Source organism: Stenella coeruleoalba (assembly GCF_951394435.1).
Source record: "Stenella coeruleoalba genome assembly, chromosome: 18".
Classification (NCBI taxonomy): Eukaryota; Metazoa; Chordata; class Mammalia; order Artiodactyla; family Delphinidae; genus Stenella; species Stenella coeruleoalba.
Window position 1 is genome coordinate 7,858,097 of NC_137164.1, and position 23,734 is coordinate 7,881,830.

A 23,734-nucleotide genomic window follows, 5' to 3' on the forward strand; every position below is an offset into this window, starting at 1 on the left:
GGTTTCATTTCAGAATTCTACTAAGTTATTATGATACTATTTTTTAAAAAACCTACCTTAAATATAAATACATAATTTATCTCTTTTTTCACCTTATTTCAAGCAGCACTTTTCTGAAATTGAAGGTTAGACAGTCTTGCATTTTCTAATTTTAGCACATATTTTAATTTTTTCCATGAACAGACTCAATTTCACCAAGAGTGTGATATTTATAGAGGAGAGATTTCTAAACCAGCTGTCTTTTTTTGTGGGATTAGAGCTATGTGGGGAGTTCATTTATATAATTTATGTGATAATATATTTACAAATTATATTTTAAAGGGGATCATATTTTCCAAATAAAAGAAAATTATAATTTGGGATTAAAGTGTTTAAGACACTGACATAAATTCAAATCTTGTTATAGTCAACACTATCTTTAAAGTACATTAACTATAAACCTTCATGGTTACCTAAAAGTCATGATAAATTCTAAGTCCTATTAAATCAGCCTAAATAAACATATACATTCATTATATGAGTCCTAAAACACTATCAAAAATCAATATAGCACTTAAAAATTTCATTTATCATAAATTTAACCTAGATTTAATATTCTTTTGTCTTTTTCATAATCTGTAAGGGCTCTGAAGGATGTTTTTTTTTAAGTTTCTTTTATTTATTTATATATATATTTTTGGCTGCATTTTGGGTCTGTTGCTGTGTGTGGGCTTTCTCTAGTTGCTGCGAGGGGGGGCTACTCTGTTGCGGTGTGCGGGCTACTCATTGCAGTGGCTTCTCTTGTGGAGCACAGGCTCTAGTCATGCGGACTTCAGTAGTTGCAGTATGCGGACTTCAGTAGTTGCAGTATGCGGGCTCAGCAGTTGCAGCACAGGGGCCCTAGAGCACACAGGCTCCAGCAATTGTGGCACGTGGGCTCGGTAGTTGCAGCGTGCAGGCTGATTAGTTGTGGCTCGTGGGCTCTAAAGCACAGGCTCCGTAATTGTGGTGCATGGGCTTAGCTGCTCCACATTGTGTGGGATCTTCCTGGACCAGGGGTTGAACCCGTGCCCCCTGCATTGGCAGTGTAGGATGGTTTTTGACAAATACTTTTCATTAAAAATGTGTGAAGGCACTGCAGAAATACAAAGGATCATGAGAGATTACTACAAGTAACTATATGCCAAAAATGGACAACCTGGAAGAAATGGACAAATTCTGAGAAAATCACAACCTTCCGAGACTGAACCAGGAAGAAAAAGAAGATAAAAACAGACCAATCATGAGCACTGAAATTGAAACTGTGATTAAAAATCTTCCAACAAACAAAAGCCCAGGACCAGATGGCTTCACAGGCGAATTCTATCGAACATTTAGAGAAGAGCTAACACCTATCCTTCTCAAACTCTTCCAAACTATAGCAGAGGGAGGAACACTCTCAAACTCATTCTATGAGGCGACCATCAACCTGATACCAAAACCAGACAAAGATGTCACCAAAAAAAGAAAACCACAGGCCAGTAGCACTAATGAACATAGATACAAAAATCCTCAACAAAATACTAGCAAACAGAATCCCAACAGCACATTAAAAGGATCACACACCACGATCAAGTGGGGTTTATCCCAGGAATGCAAGGATTCTTCAATATATGCAAATCAGTCAATGTGATACACCATATTAACAAACTGAAGGAGAAAAAACATATGATCATCTCAGTAGATGCAGAGAAAGCTTTTGACAAAATTCAACACTCATTTATAATAAAAACCTTCCAGAAAGTAGGCATAGAGGGAACTTACCTCAACATAATAAAGGCCATTTATGACAAGCCCACAGCCAACATTGTTCTCAATGGTGAAACACTGAAAGCATTTCCACTAAGATCAGGAACAAGACAGGTTGCCCCTCTCACCACTGTTATTCAACATAGTTTTGGAAGTTTTAGCCACAGCAAACAGAGAAGAAAAAGAAGTTAAAGGAATCCAAATCAGAAAAGAAGAAGTAAAACTGTCACTGTTTGCAGATGACATGATATTATACGTAGAGAATCCTAAAGATGCTAGCAGAAAACTACTAGAGCTAATCAATGAATTTGGCAAAGTAGCAGGATACAAAATTAATGCACAGAAATCTCTTGCATTCCTATACACTAATGATGAAAAATCTGGAAGAGAAATTAAGGAAACACTCCCATTTACCATTGCAACAAAAAGAATAAAATTCCTAGGAATAAACCTACCTAAGGAGACAAAAGACCTGTATGCAGAAAACTATGACACTCATGAAAGAAATTAAAAATGGTACAAACAGATGGAGAGATATACCATGTTCTTGGATTGGAAGAATCAACATTGTGAAAATGACTCTACTACCCAAAGCAATCTACAGATTCAATGCAATCCCTGTCAAACTACCACTGGCATTTTTCACAGAACTAGAACAAAAAATTTCACAAATTTTATGGAAACACAAAAGACCCCACATAGCCAAAGCAATCTTGAGAAAGAAAAACGGAGCTGCAGGAATCAGGCTCCTGGACTTCAGACTGTACTACAAAGGTACAGTAATCAAGACAGTATGGTACTGGCACAAAAACAGAAAGATAGATCAATGGAACAGGATAGAAAGCACAGAGATAAACCCACGCATATATGGTCACCTTATCTTTGATAAAGGAGGCAAGAATATACAGTGGAGAAAAGACAGCCTCTTCAATAAGTGGTGCTGGGAAAACTGGACAGCTACATGTAAAAAAATGAAATTGGAACACTCCCTAACACCATACACAAAAATAAACTCAAAATGGATTAAAGACCTAAATGTAAGGCCAGAAACTATCAAACTCTTAGAGAAAAACATAGGCAGAACACTCTATGACATCAATCACAGCAAGATCCTTTTTGACCCACCTCCTAGAGAAATGGGAATAAAAACAAAAATAAACAAATGGGACCTAATGAAACTTCAAAGCTTTTGCACAGCAAAGGAAACCATAAACAAGACCAAAAGACAACCCTCAGAATGGGAGAAAATATTTGCAAATGAAGCAACTGACAAAGGAGTAATCTCCGCAAGCAGCTCAATATCAAAAATACCAACAACCCAATCCAGAAACGGGCAGAAGACCTACACAGACATTTCTCCAAAGAAGATACACAGATTGCCAACAAACACATGAAAGGATGCTCAACATCACTAATCATTAGAGAAATGCAAATCAAAACTACAATGAGGTATCTCCTCAAACCAGTCAGAATGGGCATCATTAAAAAATCTACGAACAATAAATGCTGGAGAGGGTGTGGAGAAAAGGGAACCCTCTTGCACTGTTGGTGGGAAGGTAAATTGATACCACTATGGAGAACAGTATGAAAGTTCCTTAAAAAACTAAAAATAGAACTACCATACAAACCAGCAATCCCACTACCTGGCATATTCCCAGAGAAAACCATAATTTAAAAAGAGTCATGTACCACAATATTCATTGCAGCACTATTTACAATAGTTAGGACATGGAAGCAATCTAAGTGTCCATCAACAGGTGAATGGATAAAGAAGATGTGGCACAGATATACAATGGAATATTACTCAGCCATAAAAAGAAACGAAATTGAGTTATTTGTAGTGAGGTGGATGGACCTAGAGACTGTCATACAGAGTGAAGTAAGTCAGAAAGAGAAAAACAAATACCATATGCTAACACATATATATGGAATCTAAAAAAAAAAAAAAAACTTCTGAAGAACCTAGGGGCAGGACAGGAATAAAGACTCAGATGTAGAGAATGGACTTGACACGGGGAGGGGGAAGGTAAGCTGGGACGAAGTGAGAGAGTGGCACGGACGTGTATATACTACCAAACGTAAAATAGATAGCTAGTGGGAAGCAGCCGCATAGCACAGGGAGATCAGCTCAGTGCTTTGTGTCCACCTAGAGGGGTGGGATAGGGAGGGTGGGAGGGAGGGAGACGGAAGAGGGAAGAGATATGGGAACACATGTATATGTATAACTGATTCACTTTGTTATAAAGCAGAAACTAACACCACTGTAAAGCAATTATACTTCAATAAAGATGTTAAAATAAAAAGTGTCAAGGGAAATGAACTAGCTGCTTTTTTTTTTTTTTTAAGAACAGCAAGCAGAAGTGCTCAAATTGATTTACTTGATCTTGAAGCTGCACTTGGAGTACAATATCAATGTTAGGAATGGGGGTGGTAGTATTTTCTCTTTAGAAACACATTTTTCAAGTTGACAGTAAAGCCCTAAAATTAGGGACCATCCCTGTTGTAGTTTTCATGTTCTACAGAAATGAAAAAAAAAAAAAAATTAGTTTGCTAATTTTAATGTCATTTATAATAATGTAGTTTATTGCTTGCTTAACTTTGCATAAGGTTGTGATAATCCTTTCAGGTATCTATCAAATGCTTTTATATTTGAATTTTGAGTCGAAGTTCTTTAAAAATGATAAAATCTTCGAAGCCTGTTAGGAGCATTAAAACCAAGCCTCCCAAAACCAGCTCTTAATTTGCACCTGGGATCACTGCAGCCTGAGACCTAAGAGGTGTTTTGCGGATGTCACAGCCGAGCTGCTGTGAGAAGCCATTTTTAAACTTGGACCTGTTTGTTTGAAAAGATAGTCTAGGCAGCAGGATTTTAGGGGCTCTGAGGTCCATTCTGCTTGATGGAAGTGAAACCTGCCCGGGCCAGTGGGCTCTGCTCCTCGTTTTGGAAATCTAGTCCAGTCACCAGCTGGCCCAGAGAATTATCCAGTAATCGTTTTAGTTTCAGTGAGAACGCCACAGTAGCTGCTTCTGACTGCTAATCTTTTTTTACATTTTCTCGTGTGTTTTTCACATGTATTCTATCATCTGATTTCATGTGGACAGTCCTTGCGATGTGGTCATTATTTTTATTCGCTTGATATCATAGAGAAAGCTGCCTTTGGGTTGAGACACAAATAGCTTGGCATCTTGTAGACTGAGCACGGGAGCTGGGGCTCAGGGTTTCTGGCTCCAAATCCCCAATTCTTTCTGCCACAGAGAGCTGTGCTGCACTCTCTGTGGATGTATTATAAATCTAATGCTTGATAAATAGTATTTGATAGCCGTGTTGATGCTCTGCTGTGCTCAGGGTCAGTTTTGACGTGGCCAGAAGCTGTGGCAGGAGGCTTTTTATTTTCAGTAGCAGGAGGGGTCGCCAGGAATTCAAACCCGCAGATGATTTCAAATATACGTTGAGCTGGGAATTCAGATTCCCATCTTGTCCTCGCATATTACTGCTTTATTCAAGCAGAATACACGGACTGGGGGGGTTTGTTTTCTTGTTTCTTTCTGTATGCACTCTGGTAGAAACACTTGAAGTTACAAAAACCAAATGACAGTGAAGGAAAAAATAAACACAGACAAGACTGTATTTATCTGTGAGGAGTTGAGAGCTGGCTACACAGTCAGTGACTTCTCCGGAGGCAGGCTCTCACTGTGTGTGCGCTGCCCTTGGTTCCGAGCATAGGTGGACCCTAGCCATGGCCCCTACTCCTGGCTCCTCCAGGGACGAGGGTGAGGGATGAAACATTCTGTTTAAGGCTGTAGTCAAGGCAAGGGGACATATACAGTGAACTCATTTTTCATACTCTTTTGGAAAAATTGATAATAAAGCCAAGTTCCAAAATTAGAAAAAATGATTTTACATCTTGTAATTTTTTTTTTGCCCAACAGTGAAACAAGCGTTTTGATAACTGCTTGTGTCTTGATTCTGATTTAGATGAAATAAAGCAACTTAGGACACAGTTAGCAAAAATATACTCTATCTTTTGGCTTAAGAAAGAAATACATATTGACAGCATTGGAACAGCAGTGCTGGCTGACATGCAAGCAGTTGGTAGGGTTTTAAAGAAACTTTGAAGGTATTCCATAAAGTGATGAACTGCCACAGCATGTGAAGTTATGTTTAAGCAAGGAAAAGATCTCTGGAGTTTAACGTCCCGCCTGATCACTTCCTCCTGGGTTATGTGTTTTTCCTTGTGTGACATGAGCTGTCAGTGAATGTTATGGATTTTCTCTGTGTCCTCCTGCCACGCGGTTCCCACGCGGGTCTCAGATACCATGTGGCAGCTACTGTTTCTGTTCGCGGTGGGTTGAGGTGTTTCTCCTCCTGCGGTCTCCCTCTCATTAAAGAGGTTAAATTACTATTTGCTCAGCCTTTAGTTCCTTTTCACAGCTTCCTGAGCTCCTAAAAAGAAACACTTTACTCCTTTCAGAATTAAAAAGTCCCTGTTTGCTATCTTCACTGTAGTGATCTTTCCTCTAGGTCTGAACACTCTTACTCTGAAGAGTGTGTGGTAGCCGTGTTCCGTCTGGTAGGTACCATGGCGCAGTCTGCTCATTGAAAACATGAGGGTTTGAATGAAAATGCAGCCGGCTAGCAGGCCACACCCCGTGTTAGATGAAGTGAGTGCATGAATCATTAAGGAGAGTTTGGTTCTCCCCTGGCTGCTGCGCAGATGAAGACGGGCCAGACTGCCCCGAACTGCTGTGTTAGGTCAGCCAGGAGGGGGGGCTCTTCCGTCTTCCAGATGCCTCATCTCTAAACCCGGGAATCAGAGCACACGCTTGGTGCTGTCGCTAAGTCTCTCCCTGAGAAGAGAAGAGAAACCAGGGCTTTTACTCTGTGGTCATACTGAGACAAAAGGTGCGTTTGTTAATTGAAAACAGTAGACTCCTTAACTCACAACGATCATGCACAATTGGGTGGCAGATGTTGTACAGGGCTCAAGCGTCAGTTCATTTTCACTTGTAGTCAGTTTCGCACGTCAGTTCACTGGGAGTAAAAGTGTGTTCTGTGCCTCTTAGGGAGATGCATCTCCTGCTTCCAGGCTTTAAAGCCACGTGGAAGACGTATGCCATCTGGGCAGAGGGTTTTTTTAAATAGTACAGTTTTTACTTTGCCCCAATTTTAAATTATCTTGTGGCAAACATTCTGGAAAGAGGCATTCACTATTGTTTTATTATGTGGGAGAAAGTATGCTTCTCTGTATTGAAAATGAGATAGTAGATCACATAACTATATTGAAGTATTTTCTCCAAGTTTAATATCTTTAGGAATCTAGTGCCTCAATACAATATGAAATATAAGTAATAGAATGAATTCAATTTAGGATTCAAACAGTCACAATAAAATAGACCAATATTGTTAAAGTTTTAAGTAGTTTTGAATCAACTCTGGTTGCAAATAGTCTTCACCTGCTGTTGTAGGAGACAGCCTTACTTTACAAATGCACAGGTGTTACAGTGATAAGGGGACAGATGACACACTGCTGGATGCTTTTGGTGGTAGAGTCTCAGAACACGTTACTGTGTTGAAATGGTTTGTCTATTTTCAAATGATTGGTAATGGTGGTACCAGTCTTGTACCAAAGGATGAATCGTTGATAAGAATAAAACCTTCCTTTAAACTAGTTCCAAAAAGAGCCCTTGGCCTTTTGTTGGAATTCTGACAAAACCCAGTCCTCAGTCTGCTATTTATTGAGCACCTACTATGTCCCCGGCCCTGTGCGGGGTGTTGGGCACTAAGTCTAACAGTAATTCTTACCTTTATTGACATTTCTGTTTCATCTGTTTCAAACGAAAACTGGAAGCAAGTAGTTAGGTGTAGGGAAGAGCTAACTCACGCTTGATTTTGATTTTAATTCATTCAAATTAGAGAATTGAGAAGAAATGCCTGTCCTGTTTATTAAAGCTCTTAGAGCAAACAGAATCTGAAGGCTAAAGGCTGAGGAAAGTGCAAGCAGAATTTGCAGGACCCCGGTGCTGGGACCCAGGGAAATTCTTGGCCTTTCCTCACAGCTTCTTCCCGTTATGCAGTGGAGGACATTTTACCCAAGAGTGCGACCACTAGCGGCTGCAGGCTGCGGGGAGCCTTGTCTGGGTAAGTCCTGCTTATTATATGCAAAGCAAACTGCCACTGCAGGGCCAAGGTTGGTTTTTGTTGTGCTGGAATTTGGACAGAGTAAGGATTTCTTTTCTTTTTTTTCCCCCTCAGCGACCTTATCTATTATTTACTGCATCTTTGTCCATTCTGGTATGGAGAAATCTTTATATCTGCCTTCTTATGATTACAGAAGAATTGCATTTTAATGTATAAAAATAATATTTAGTGGCTTAAAATACACAATTTGGTGATGACTATAGCAAATGTCCAGAACTCATCGGTCTTTTTCTTTTTTAAAAGCTGGTCAATAATGGCACTATAAAATGGTGCACTTTTGTATTTTCTGTGTAAGGGCTGTCTGAGTTTCTCTCCCAGTTTGCTGACTAACATAGCTAGACACTTAAATTTGGCATTGCATGGGTAGTTTTTGCATATCATTTATTTTTATTTAGATTGGGAAAAAGGGAAAGATAAGTGATCTGATAAAGTCTCAAAATAATAACTGAAGATGTGGTTCATCAGAGTTGAGATTCTTAAGTCAACAGAATATAAAATCTAGATATGATGATCTTTTCTATTAAAATTAACAGCAGAAACCCCCTCTTAAAATTCAGAGATGCAGATAGTAATTTAAAAAAAGTACAGAAGAAAATAATTACTGGGATAGTTGGTCAAGTGAATTAATATCACACAGTGATCAAGCAGATTCCTGTGTCAGGTGCGGAGACACAGCTACCTTTGAGCATCTCGCCCTAAAATGCAGAAAACCAGGAGAGTTTTCTGCTGTTCGTGTTCACTGTATTAAAATAATTTATCTGTTCATGATAGAGTTTTAGAATCTGCAACGGTTCTCAATCTTATTTTTCCACATTTTCCGGAAGTGCAGCTCAGTAACGTCAGCCATCATGTGCAGTGATTCTCAGGGGTAGGGTCGTGCCCTTTATAGGGTTGGGTGGTCCTGTAAGAATCTTCGGGCAGAGATATGTGTAGTTTGAAAAGGTCCCCCCTCCACCGTGAGGGAGGCAAGTTTACATCTCAGCTACAGCCACGTACAATATTCCAATCTTTAGGAGTAATTATATTTCCCCCCCCAAAAGCATTTAAGACGTCCAGTTGTGAATTTTAAATGAAGCAGCCCATTGGGAAAAGAGAAAAATTAATTAAAGTTAAAATTAATGTAAACACAACAGTATAATCAGACTAGAAAATTTATCCTTACATGGAGGCAGTGTATTTACCACCAGCAATGAGAAGTGCTCGGCTCTAGAGTATATGTGAAAATGCCTCAAAGAAGGGGAGTTTATTCCTGTGCTGTTGGCATTTCTTAGGGTAGAAAGCAAGCTCTTAGTCTTGAGACACCTGAAGAAGAACAAGTAATGCTTCCCTTCCTTTATAGGTGGTTATCCCGCCACTTTGAGATTCCAGGCTTCCTAGATGCCCGTGCCAGTGACGGTCCCCTCTCTCATTTTTTCAGTCCCCATCGTAAAGCAGACTTGGGCGGGGCAGGCAGGTCACATCGAATACTACAGCGATTACGCAGACAGTTCTGTTCCGACGGTGGATCTGGGAATTCCTAATACAGAGAGAGGTGAGTCCTTAGTTCTGACGACTCTTATTCAAAAGTGTCCATTCTGGAGAATTCCCTGGCGGTCCACCAGAGTCCAGCTTTGGACTCTGTACTTTCACTGCCATGGCCCGGGTTCAATCCCTAGTTGGGAAACTAAGATCCGGCAAGCCATGCGGCGACCCACCATCCCACCACCAAAAAAAAAAAAGCAAAATGTCCACTCTGTAAATATAGTGAATTAAGATAAAAATGAAATATTTTATAAATAGTATAATTTTTGCCACGTGTAAGTTTCTTTCTTTCCTTCCCTCACATCTTTACCCATGGATGTGGACGGATTCTTGCAGTTTAAGTGCTTTTAGTGCTAACAAAGTTTACAAGTTTTCAGTCGGTCATACTGATATGATTGACGCACATGACAATTATGCATATGACAGTTATGATAGAGTTTAATAATAGATTTCTTTGTACCTTCATAGATCACTGTGGCCATAATGGGGTGTCCAGAGTTAATTTATCATCTTCCCATACAAAGCATCTCCTCATTTAATTTTAGCCATTTATCCAGCCAGGACTGTTACCCAACTGCTGCATGCCAGCCATTGGTAGATACTGAGGGAAGCAGGAATGAAGCTGACCGTTTCCATCCTCCTGAAGCTTATGGTCTGTTATGGTCTAGGATGCATTTTGCTTGTACTTCTGAGAGCACTTAACCACATTCTACATGGGCTGTATGTAGTATAAGCTCATATATGTATCATATATATTAATATTTTAATTAGTAAATTGTTGGAAGTATACCTGCTTTTCTCTTCAGATTGCAGGCTTTCTAATTCAAAACATTTTTTATTTCAAAAAAAATGGAAGTAGAAATTTGGCCACCTCACCTTCAGGTGCTCTTTGTTCATCTTAATTTTTTTTTTTTTTTTTTTTGCGGTACGCGGGCCTCTCACTGCTGTGGCCTCTTCCGTTGCGGAGCACAGGCTCCGGACGTGCAGGCTCAGCGGCCATGGCTCACGGGCCCAGCCGCTCCGCGGCACGTGGGATCCTCCCGGACCGGGGCACGAACCCGTGTCCCCTGCATCGGCAGGCGGACTCTCAACCGCTGCGCCACCAGGGAAGCCCTGTTCATCTTAATTTTTATCCAGTGTTCCTGCCATGTTTTTTCCTTAGTTTTCTGGTTTCTCCAAACCCTTTTATGAAAGAAAAAAAAAAAGTCAGTTGATTATCTTGTTCTGTAATTTATCTTGATTATTTTATGGTAGTGTTGCTCATATGCCCTGATTGATAAAAGTACAGTGTAGATCAGATACGTCATTCCTGTAGTTATCAATTATTCTGACAAGGTTAGTAAACATATCACTAAGTCTGTCTGTTTTGGAAAAATGATTTTTGTTTGAATTTTTTTGTTTGTTTGTTTCTGTAACCTTGCTGTTTAGACTTTGACTATAATAATCACGTATTTGTTGATGCACTCCTTACTTGATTTCTTAATTTATTTTTAGTCTGACCTTATTATTGCTCACATTTATAGTCTACTTTATCCAAAAGGAATTTGAGGTGGCTTTCAAAAATACATACTATAATGGTTAAAAATACTTTAAGAGATCAAGAATAAGGAAAATAAAGGTTAAATCAAGTGGTTTATTCTCTATTGTGTCACCAAATACTTTGTTGAAGAGAGGGGCTTATTCTTTTTTATCGACTTGAGTTCTCTTCCCAAGCATTCCATTGCTACCCTGGCCCCAGCATTTTCCATTAAAGCTTCGATATCCGTTGGCATCTAAGGGACTGTGCCTCTGTCTTACTCAGTACTGTATCTTTAGTGACATCTGAGAACTGGCCACCATGTCTGGCATATTAGAAACTTAATAGCAAATATTTACAAAATAAATAATTGAAGGTGTAATACTGTACTTTTGCACCATTGTTTCCCTAAGGTTGTGATGCTTGAGGTTCTAATATTTCCCTTCAGAATAAGTAGATCTAAGGAAAGATGGCCAGGCTCCTGTAATTTCTTCGAGGCTTACAATTTTCTTGTATGTCTGGCGTGAAGATACTAGTCCTACCTGTACTTGACCTTGTGTAATTCCCCTCATCTCTCTAGGTCTTCAGTCCCTCATGTGTGAAATGAATGCCTTTGATTTCAAGATCTCTAATGTTCTTCCTGGTTCACTATGTCTATGGAAATTGGAAAAGGATGATTTTTAAAATTTCAAATTCTTACGGTGCATGTCAGTGTTTACACTTTTACTTACAACACTTTAAAACTAAAATAATGTTTCCAAGTGAATTATATATATTTTAAGGAAAATAATGCATTGTAAGTTTTCTTCTCACCTTTCCTAGGTCATTGTGGAAAGACATTTGCCATTTTGGAAAGATTTTTGAATCACAGCTATGACAGAATAGCATGGTTAGTCATTGTGGATGATGACACATTAATAAGGTAAGGAGTCGTCCCTGTCCTAGGGTGGCTTTAAATTCTACATATATTCATAGTCAGAAACGGTGATGGGTACTTCTGCCGCTGGCCAAGATGGAGTAACAGGGACTGGATTTACCCTCCCATCTGAAACAACCCCCAAAAAGGACACAATATATGAAATAAGTGTTTTTAAGACACTGATATTAGGCAACAAACGACAGTCATCAGTGAGACACATGAAGCAAATGAGGTGAGTCCTATGACTGCCCCAGCTAACTGTCGTAGAGAGTTTCCACGTCCCTGCTCAGGGAGGGGAACCCAGGTGGAATCCAGCTGAGCCCTTGAGTTGAAGTGATGATGCTGAGAGTCTGGGGAGGCCAAGGCCGTTAGAGTTTGCAGGACAGAGCACTGGAAAGGAGAGAGCTGCATAGGAAGAGAACACTGCAGACCTGTGGAGGGGCGCCCTAAGTATTCAGTAGAGTTTAGTCAGTGCATATGTATGAGGAAACTCCTGGAGGCTGGAGAAAGAACCAACCAGAGTGATTAGAGGGAGTGGTGCCCATCACTCTCAGAGGGCTGAGTATGGTACCTCTTCCCACCAGCCAGACTGGAAAACCCTTGATTCACAGGTATTGGGTAGAGTTTGTAGAAGGGTCTTGCTTTAATAGTGGGAAATAGCTAACCCTAGACTAAGCAGTGCTTTGGTCATACCTAACAAATACTAAAGCAAGACCCTCAAAGACCAAACGGTTTCTAAGTAATTGACCTGCATCCAAGAACAGACCTCAAGAATATTTATAGAAACACAAAACATCTAGCACCCAACAAAGTAACATTTACAGTGTCTGTGTTTGAAATGGAGGAAGCAGTGAAATCTAACACATGTATAATTGGAGTCCCTGATGGACGAAAATCAAAAGAACAGAAATAATATGTAAATTACCAGAAATAAAAGAAGACCTTAATTTATATCTTGAAAGGGCCTAGTAGGTCCCAGGGAAAACTGACCTGGGATCATCAGCTTCTTCACATATCCTAGTAAAACTGTTAGATTTTGATCATAAAGTCCTCTGAGTCTCTAGGCAAAGTGATGAAATACTCTGAAGACCAAGAAGATTAGACTGGTGTCAGACTTCTCAAAATAACACAAGAAATATGGTAACAGTGGAGGAACATTTTCAACAAAGAAATTGTGACTCACGGATTTTATACGCAGTTAAGATGTTCTTCAATATTGAGGCTACAGAAAAGGTTCTCAGCACATAAACTCAGGGAATAGTGTACACACGTGCCCTTCCTAAGGAATATATTGATATTAGGGAAAGAAGTTCATGCAACTAAGATGAAATTTGGGTAAAACAACTGATGGTGAGCATTTCATGTATTTAACTTGTAGAACTAAAAGCACAACGGGGGTAGGGACATGGGTAAATAACAGTATGTAAATGTTATATGTTCTGACAAAGTATTCAACTTAAAAAAAAAAAGGAAGGAAAAAGGACAATAGGATAAGATCATGGCCTATTGTACAGGTAATGGATAGAATTCAAAGGATACCGATGTAAAACTGACAGACCAAGTAAGAAAAAAAGCATGATAAGACATGAAAAGTTAAATAGAACATAAATACCAGGAAAAGAAAACTTTCTAATATCCAGAATGTTAGTAAAGAAACACAGTACATATAGTATAATATGTATAATAATTCAAACCTAAAATAATTGTAGTGTTGAAATCAAACATCAGTCATATCACAAAATGTGAGTGGGTTTCAGTCCCCTAATAAAAGAACAAACTTTTCACATTGGCTCATAAAACAAACCCTAACTCTATGCTTTATATGAAAGATACATAATCGTTCAAGAAGTCTAACAATAAAGGGATGGATAAGGTTTGCCAAGCCAATGGGAACAATAAAGATTAAAAAATTCAATTCCCAACTCAACAAGTTAGGAAAAGAATCACAAAGTCAACCCCCCCAAAACAAGAAAATAATAATGAAGATAAACGCAGAAATAATGAGGTAGAGGTCAAAAAAGCAGAGGATCAAACTAATGAACCAACATTTTGGTTCCTTTAAAAAAAAAATCAAATTGTATTGAGTGATTTCCAGAAGATACCATTACATGGAAAAAGCCAAGTGCACAAGAATGTATTTAGTTTGCTTCCCTGTATGGAAGAAAGAGGGGGAAATAAAACATACCCATGTAGACTTACCTGTACAAAAGACAAATGGACAGGTAAGCCAGAAAACCGTGAAGTAGTTTCCAAACGGGTGGATGGGAGGATCGGGTAGATGGGGTGGGGGGTGTGTGTGACCCTTTGCTGAGTTTATCTCTTAGTTTAGTTTTGACTTTGGGAAGCATGCTAATATTCTACCTATTGAAAAATAAAATAAATCTGTAAGGACAAGAAAAATCAACAAGGATGAGGAGAAAGCTGAAACAAGTGAACCCAACTGCATTTCAAATGAAAACGTAATCACACTACAGGGAAAGTATAACTAATGCAAGTACAGCTGAAGACAGGATTTAGAGACGCACCTTCAGTCAGGGGTGGGAGGAGGCGGGCATGTCAGACAGCTCCTGAGTTTCCAGTCGCCGTGTGGGTGAAGCAACTCTGAAGGCATTTTAGGTACACTGTGGGGCTGAGTAGGTGAGTGAGTGTTGGCTGGGAACCGTGGTGCTCACTGTGGGAGGATATGGGACGGGCCAGGTCAAGGAAGAGGCCTAAGGTAGGGCTGGAAGATTGGAAGTGGAGAAATCTGCAAGAATTCATAATTTCTGAGACTCATGATTGCCAAAGTGTGTGTGTGTGTCACGCACGCACACACACACACACACCCCTTCCTAGTCCTTCTCACCAAAGAAGACCAGAAGCAAAGATACCCCCGTAGCCCTGAGCAACTAACGACCGGAACTGATATTGCTACTTTCCTACTAAAAGGCACCAGTCTCAGAGAAATCACTGATTTAAAGGCTGAGGCAAGGAAGATACAAGAAGATATTTGGAACATTCTTTTTTATACCAGAGAGTAAGGAAGTGCTTAGGAAAAAAAAAAAAAAGAAAAGTGCATGTCAAGAGGACACAGAAGTGAGCTTGGAAAGGTTCTCTTTGGCGGAATCTGGGACAAGAGCATCAGTGTGATTAAGGACGGTAATGGATTAGCAACCATTAAAATTAGGAATCAGGGAGTCCATGCTTATGATAAAGAAATAGGTAAGTAAGTAAATGAGGCAGATCAGGCACCATAACAAAATATGACAGACTGGGCGACTTAAACAACACAAATTTATTTCTCACAGTTTTGGAGGCTGGAAAAGTCAAAGATCAAGGGGCTGACATGGGAGGTTTCTGAGGCATCTTCTGGTGTGAAGGTGGCCGCCGGCCTGGTGTGTGCTCACGTGACCTCTTCTTTGCATGCCATGGAGAGAGCGCCCTCTGGTGTCTCTTCTTATAAAGACACTAATTCTGTCACGGCAGGGTCCTACCGTTACGACCTCATTTAACCTTAATTACCTCCTTATAGACCCCATCTCAAAATACGGCCACATCCCCGATTAAGGCTTCAATATATGAATATTTTGGTTGTGGACATAATTCAGTCCGTAACAGGCGGGCTCTAGCTAGCAGGTTAACGAGGTGTTCTGACTGATAAATGTGGAGTGATGATGGAGCTGGAAAATTCATCTCTTTGTAACCAGCATAGTAAAGATGGATTCACGCAAGAATCATTAATGGATGCTAAACTCGGGGTGAATTTTGATGAGGACCAGTATATTTGCTGGTTGTTAAAGTGTCTGCCTGGAGCCTGAGAAATGGCAAAGGGAAAACTAAGTGTCCAGGGGAGACACCAGGCAGCACTGTGTGATCAAAATAGATACTCCCACTGGAGGACAGGTGGACACCACATGCCAGACAACATCACTTATATAATACTGCACCTGGGAATGTGTAACCTTGGCTTTATTATGAGGAGACATCAGACGAACCCAAGATGAAGATCAGTCCATTAAAAAGGGGTGTGTGGGGGCATTTATTATTTTAAAATACCAATGTCATGAAAGACAAAAAGCTGAGGAACTGTTCCAGATTAAAGGAGAATAAAGTGAAAAATAAATGCAGTAAAGGATCCTGGGCTCCATCCTGTATTGGAGGGAAAAATTGCTATAAAGAATGTTACTGGGTCAGTCGATAAAATTGGACAATGGGTGTTAGCTTAGCTACAAGCACTGTGTCACTGTTCATAGTTCTGGATTATAATTAAGGCTGCTGTGAACCTTTGTGTACGTGTCTTTGTATAGTCATCTGCTCTCATTTATCTCGGCGAAATACTGAGGAGCAGAATGGTTGGGACATATAACAGGTGTGTTAACTTTTTAAGAAACTTGTGTCAGTGGTAGTTTCTGAGGTGGCTGACTTTCACTGTTCTTAGAATATACACATTGGTGTGTTTGGGGGGGAAGGGGCATAATACAGATATGTGTGTGTGTGTGTGTGTGTATATATAGAGAGAGAGAGAGACTGAGTGAGAATGATAAAGCACTAAAATGTATTAATGCAATTTTGATTGCACTTGAACATTTCCATACTGTTTCTGTTCATTTCTGTGCCTCAGGTTGCCTGAAATGGTAACAGATTGTTCAATGAAGTTCTTTTCCTGGTTCGGTGGCCAGTTCCCTTGGATTGAACTGGAGATCTGCCTGCTTTGGCCACATTTCCAGTTTCTACCAAATGTGAATGAAGTGTGTAATCGTTGTCAGGCTCAGCTTATGCTTCTTCAGCTTTAAAATGATCTTGCAAATATGGAAACGGTTAATGTTACCAGGAAAAGAAACCCAGATGAGATGTTAAATCCTAGTTATTTTAACCTCAGAAATTGAGTGTTTATGGTTTAATTGATAATTTTACAATATGCAGGAAGAAGGGAAATACTTCTCATTTCTTCACGCATTTGCTAGAAGGGGCTCTGAGGTTTTTAGGGAGCTTTTTACCAAGCAAAGGCTGCGATTTCCTAAGAGATCTTTGTGTCTCCATGACCGAATGGTGATTTACTAGGTGTCCACACCCTTCCCTGTTTTCCCCTGCAGAGGTATTTATTAGATGACTTCCTGAATACTGATTCCAAACTAGGAGCCTAGAATGTTTAACTTCTGTGTCAAAAACGGTAGTTTTCAAACACTTTCTGGCCACTTAGAAACTGTCACCATTATCAGAGCCCTTGACCTTTAGGCAGATATAAACCTGAGCAGTCAACTTGGAGACTCTGAGCACCGCACTTGTAAGAGATTTTTTTTCATACATCAAATTTGTTTTCTTCTCTTTCAGCGTCAGCTTTATTAGCTGGGTGTAAGATGCATAAGCACAGATGGAAAAGACGGCCCTTCCCGTACATCTCAAAGACAGGAAAAACGAGACTCCAGAGCAGCAGTGTTCTAGATGTTAATGTTGCTCTTGAGAAAAGAATTCATGATTAGTAACTGAGAGAAATGCTTGATACATCGAGCTCTTAGAGATGCACGATGCTCATGAGTCACAGGCTTGAGAAACACTGAAATTTACTGCATGCATAAAAAATATTTCATCCAAGGTCGGCCATGGAAAACTTTTTTCAAGCACGCTGATTAATAACATGAGGGAAGCTAGGATTTGGTGTGTATGACCTGAGAAGCTCTAAATTAGAAGAAACAGTAGAAGGACTTTACAGGGCATTTGTAAGTGACAGAAGTTCTTAAAACATGGGAAAACTAGCCTTTCTTAACATCAACCTTTGTCTCCACTTAAAACAAAATATTTATAGATTTTATTTTCCTATGAAATCTTTTTTCCTCATCCTTGCAGCAGCCATAGTTGCTGGCATTCTTCTGAGCAGCTCATGGATATTCTCAAGGCCCTTTGCAAGACACGACAAAGAAGCATAGGGGCCAGAGGTATAAACAAATAGACACAAAAGAGTGTAGATTAGGGAAGCTCATTGAAGCACAGTGGTGCATCATAATCTGAAGGTTTCCTGGAAAGCTTTGCTGCTCACACACTCTTCCCTACCTGCTGGCTCCCTGCCTGACATGGACCTCATCTATACTTCAAAAGTTCCTTTTTTAGCCATGAAGAAGATTTTAAAATACCAAGTGCACTTGAAAAGGTGTGATGATTAGTTCACGCTCAGTGGTGAGCAGGACTGGTGGAAGTGAGCCAGGACACCTGCCGCCCTGCCCACCCACACGAGACAGCCACACCCGGCAGGGGCTTGGTAACACTGGAGAGGAGGCCCTTGTTTCTCAGTTCCTCTCCTGTTTCCAGTAATGCACAGTGTTCAATTTTTTTTTCTTTTTTAAAAAAATCTTTCTTCTGTAAATCTCTTGAATTTCATCTCTAAATGACTTCCATATTGTATTGCATAATATAACCAGTGGGCTGTAAGAACCATGAAATATTTACTCTGAAAATGCATTTGAATTAAGTGATTATCGCTTCTATTCCCTTGGGAACCTTAGCATCTCCAGGCTCCAGCACCTGCTGAGCTGTTACGACGCCAGTGAACCCGTGTTTCTGGGAGAGCGTTACGGCTACGGCCTGGGCACCGGCGGCTACAGCTACGTCACAGGAGGAGGAGGGTAACTATGAGCATGGCTTTCTGCAGACACTCACGACATTACACTTCCGCTTCCAGGATGCAGAGATGGGTCTGTGGTCATGGGATCTATACTGATATGCAGGTGTTCTGTCAGTGGGAGCTGCTACTATAATAGGAAAGTGAACATTAAAAAGAACCCACAGTGAAGAATATTTTACTCCTTGAAGAGACAGTATATAAATGTATGTCAGGGAACTTGGTAGAAATGTCCCTTTAGCCGTGAGTGCTTCTAGGAAGCCAGTTAGTTTTGATAGTCTAAATGCAAAAAGTTTTGGATATTAATTTCAGAAAATAAGTCATTAGACTTTTTAATTACCCGGTGCTTATAAATCACATGTGGGAAAAGAGTGGTACAGAAGTTTAGACTTAAGCAATTAAGTGATATTTGTGTGGGATTTATAGGGTTTAAATAACAGTTAAACATCACTGCTTTTAAATAAGCATCTGCCTAATCTCTTATGGGGAAAGATTTTTGATTTGATTTATGTGAGTAAATCAATCGAGCAGTCAGTCGGTTCTATTATTTCTATAGTCTTTGCTATTGGGGTATTTAGGGAGAGTCTTGTTATCCACTATAGTGATTTAAATTTATTCAGCAGGTTTTTGTTGAATGTCCACTATGTGCTGAGCAACATTCTGGGCACTGGATTGTAGACTTCTGAAGGCTAGGACTTTATATTCTTACCTTGCGGTCTCCTAGATTAGAACCATTCCTGCTGCAGGACTGCTACTGCGGGGTCGTATTCCAGGAGTTCTGGTTTGCTCTGGCCCGTTCAGTGGTGACTGCAGCATTGTTACTGAGGTGACCCTTTCCTAGTGATGACCAGGCCTGGGCAGGAGTACTGATCTTTGCTGATCCAGTGCTAAGGTTGATCCTCCATTAGCAATAGAAGACAGAGGTCCACAGAGGCCTTTGAGAAGAGACTAAAGCGTAAAGCCAAGGCGTATTGAGCTCATCCTCGTTAAAAAAAAAAAAAGGTTCCAGCTCTTTGCAGGCTTATGGTGATGCATTAGTTTCCCGGGTGAGGCGCCGGTGCCCATTAAGCCAGAGCTTTCCCCTTTTGTAAAGGGCCCTGTTCTTTGTACCGGGGGTTGTACGTTTTGTAGCAGGAAGGTGCTAATCCTTTGAACCCGGAAGGAACGGCCACAGCCGCCTGGTCTCCCTGCTCGTCGTCGTCCTCCGCTCCGTGCTGTCCTCCGCGCTGCGGTCACACGGCTTCTCTGAAAGCACCTGGTCCTCTCGCTCCCCTACTCGGGGGCCTGCGCTGCCTTCCCGTGGATTTGAGTGCGAACTCTTTCCTACTTTTGTCATCTGACTGGGAGATAATCGTTCAGATTTCAACCAGAGTCACGTTGATCTGGGTCAGGGCTCAATTTTAACCACCTCTTGTTGGCCTAATTCCCAGCGTCCCGGGTGCGCTCCTGAGGCCGTGGAGCTGGAGTCTCTAGCGGGTCTTCCCTTCCGCCTTCCCGCCCCCAGACCCACTTTGCCCGCTTGCGGCTCCCCCCGGGAAGGGCTCCCCCGGGAAGGGCTCCTCCCTGGAAGCACCTGGGCTTCATGTCATCCATCTCTTCAACAGTTCCATAGGTTAATGTGATTTTTATTTTATTTGGATTTTTCTTTGTGTTACCAGGGGAGTTAAAGTCTTTCACATCCTTTTATAACCTCTCGCCGTCAGAACGTTAAGTCCAAATTCCTCGCTGAGGCTCACCAGGCCTCTTGTGATCTCGGCAGACGCTGTTCTAGCTTCTTAGCCTCATTTATCTGCACCCTCATCTTAAAAGAATTTGTGCTGAACCTGTTTCAGTTCCTCAGAGGCACTATTTTTTTAACTCCTCCGCTCAGATATGGCGTCTGCTGGTCTGTACACCGCACTGTCCCTCACCCCCGCCTTCTGCCTGTCACCTGGCCAATCCTCCTTCATTTGGACTTGATAGCGCTATCAGTTACTTATTCCTGGAAGCCTTCGGCCTAGTCCAGCCCCTGAAATCTGGGTTTGATGCCTTTCTAATATACCTTCATAGCATATTATACAAACCATTATCATCTAATTGCCTGTTTACTTTTCTGTTTTCCACCCAGATTATGAATTACTTGAAGGCAGCACCTGAGTCTCCTTTCCCATTCCATTCCCCCTTCCTAGCATGGGGACTCATTTTTTACAGGATACAAGGGATAAATGAATAAATAGATGCGTGAACACTGGTACTAATCTTTACGTAACATTGACCAGTGTAATATTCTGTTCTTAGTAGCACTTTACAAAGATGCAGAAACATTCTTCATGAGATTGTCTTATATCTACCATTGATAAAAGCTGCAGACATAAGAGTTTCTCTAATATTACAAGAGACTTTTCTGGTCATCTAGCTTAAGAATCAGCTTTTTTTTTTAATCAGCAAGTCAGGATCAACTAATGGATGGTAAAACCAATTAATGGATCATACCATCATTTAAAAATAATGAAATTCAGAATGGAATAGAATAACAGATATATCGTGTACATCACATGTAGTAAGAGTATTATTGTTATGTGATATTTTTACAGTTTTTATACACATACACACACATACACAAAACACAAATGGTTGCATATGAACTGTTTCTTGTTTTCTCACTGTGTTATAGTCAAATAGGTTTTTGAAAACCATTGCCTTAAACCACCCCTCTTCAGCCCCACTCATCAGAGCTAACCCAGGAGTGTGGACTCCAGGGATTTATGTGTAGGTACTCTGTATTGTTTGGAAAATGAGACCTTTGTACTATTTGAATCCAAGTGTCTGTTTTCCGCTTTGTTGCTTACTTCTTGAAAGTTTGGGTATTTGGAGGATTAGTTCAATAACTATTAGTTCAATAACAATTAGTTCAGTAACTGTTTTCTTTTTTGAAAATACTTCCTTACATATATTTGGGTAGGAAGCTGTGGTCAGGATGAAGAGGCCCTGGCAGTGTTGCCCAAAGAGGCGGCCGTGACCCGCGTTCATCTGCTAGGAGTCCAGGGGGGCAGGCCCGTTTCTGACGATGCAGTTTATCTTCTGTACGTGGTGTGTGTTTGTGTGTTTGTTGCTACGCTGCATGGCTGTTCTTGATTTGCAGGTATTCCCTTGGGCAAATCCCTGCCTCTCATTTCAGTTTTTCTTATTTTTAAAATTAGTATATTGTATATTAAAGGAAGTCATATTATTAGTCTTACAGCCTTTCAACATCTGTTTTTTATTAACATTCTTTTAATTTTTTTTAATTGATGTATAGTTGATTTACAGTGTTGTGCTAATTTCTGCTGTACAGCAAAGTGACTCAGCTATACACATATATACATTCTTTTTTTATATTCTTTTCCATTATGGTTTATCCCAGGAGACTGGATATAGTTCCTGTGCTATACAGGAGGACCTTGTTGTTTAGCCATTCTAAATATAAGAGTTTGCATCTGCTAATCCCAAACTCCCAGTCCATCCCTCTCCTTCCCCCCGCCCCCCTTGGCAAACACAAGTCTATTCTCTATGTCTGTGAGTCTGTTTCTGTTTTGTAGATAGGTTCATTTGTTCCATATTTTAGATTCCACATATAAGTGATATCATACGGTATTTGTCTTTCTTTTTCTGACTTCACTTAGTATGATAATCTCTAGTTGCATTCATGTTGCTACAAATGGCATTATTTTGTTTTTTTTTTATGGCTGAGTAGTATTCCATTGTATATATGTACCACATCTTCTTTATCCATTCCTCTGTCGATGGGCATTTTAGTTGTTTCCATGTCTTGGCTATTGTGAATAGTGCTGCTGTGAACATAGGGGGACATGTATCTTTTTGAATTATAGTTTTGTCTGGGTATATGCCCAGGAGTAGGACTGCTGGGTCATATGGTAACTCTATTTTTAAGTTTCTGAGGAACCTCCATAACTGTTTTCCATGGTGTGAATTTACATTCACACCAACAGTGTAAGAGGGTTCCCTTTTCTCCACACCCTCTCCAGCATTTGTTATTTGTAGACTTTTTAATGATGGCCATTCCGACCATTGTGAGGTTTTGATTTGTAGTTTTGTAGTTCTGATTTGCATTTCTCTAATAATTAGTGACGTTGAGCATCTTCTCCTGTGCCTACTGGCCATCTATATGTCTTCTTTGGAGGAATGTCTATTAAGGTCTTCTGTCCATTTTTCGATTGGGTTGTTTTTTTGTTGTTGAGTTGTGTGAGCTGTTTGTATATTTTGGAGATTAAGCCCTTATCAGTTGCGTCATTTGCAAATATTTTCTCCCATTCTGTAGGTTGTCTTTTCATTTTTTTTAAGGTTTCCTTTGTTGTGCAAAAGCTTGTAAGTTTGACTAGGTCTCATTTGTTTATTTTTGCTTTTATTTCTATTGCCTTGGGAGACTGACCTAAGAAAACACTGGTGCGATTTATGTTAGAGAATATTTTGCCTATGTTTTCTTCTAGGACTTTTATGGTGTCATGTCTTACGTTTTAAGTCTTTAAGCCATTTTGAGGTTTGTTTTTTGTGTGCATGGTGTGAGGGTGTGTTCTAATAACTTCAGTGATTTACATGCAGCTGTCCAACTTTCCCAGCATCACTTGCTGAAGAGACTGGGAAACACATTTTCATATGTTTTTCCCATTTTATATTCTTGTCTCTTTTGTTGAAGATTAATTGACTGTAGGTGTGTGGGTTTATTTCTGGGCTTGCTATTCTGTTCCATTGATCCGTATGTCTGTTTTTGTACCAGTACCACACTGTTTTGATTACTGTAGCTTTGTAGTACTGTCTGAAGCCTGGGAGAGTTATACCTCCTGGTTTGTTTTTTCCCCCTCAGGACTGCTTTGGCAATTCTGGTTTTTTCTTTTTCTTTTTGGTTTTATGTAAATTTTTGGATTATTTGTTCTAGTTCTGTGAAAAATGTCATGGGTAATTTGATAGGGATTACATTAAATCTGTTGATTGCTTTGAGTAGTATTGCCATTTTAACAATACTAATTCTTCCAATCCAAGAGCATGGGATATCTTTCCATTTCTTTGAATCCTCTTTAATTTCCTTTATTAATGTTTTATAATTCTCAGCATGTAAGTCTTTCACCTTCTTGGTCAGGTTTATTCCCAGGTATTTTATTTTTTTGGTGTGATTTTAAAAGGTATTGTTTTTTTTTTTTTTTTACATTCCCTTCCTGATATTTCATTGTTAGTGTAAAGAAATGC

At 40.1% G+C, this 23,734-nt stretch overlaps 1 protein-coding gene across 1 annotated transcript in view; it reads left to right on the top strand.

Annotated features, from left to right (window-relative positions):
* The window catches only part of B3GLCT (beta 3-glucosyltransferase), a 109,274-nt gene that overhangs the window by 70,792 nt on the left and 14,748 nt on the right, over positions 1-23,734 (top strand). The window contains exons 10-12 of the mRNA XM_079903327.1: positions 9,384-9,497; positions 11,826-11,925; positions 18,399-18,518. Coding sequence (XP_079759453.1) covers positions 9,384-9,497; positions 11,826-11,925; positions 18,399-18,518 — 334 coding nt within the window. The remainder of the gene's footprint in view (positions 1-9,383; positions 9,498-11,825; positions 11,926-18,398; positions 18,519-23,734) is intronic.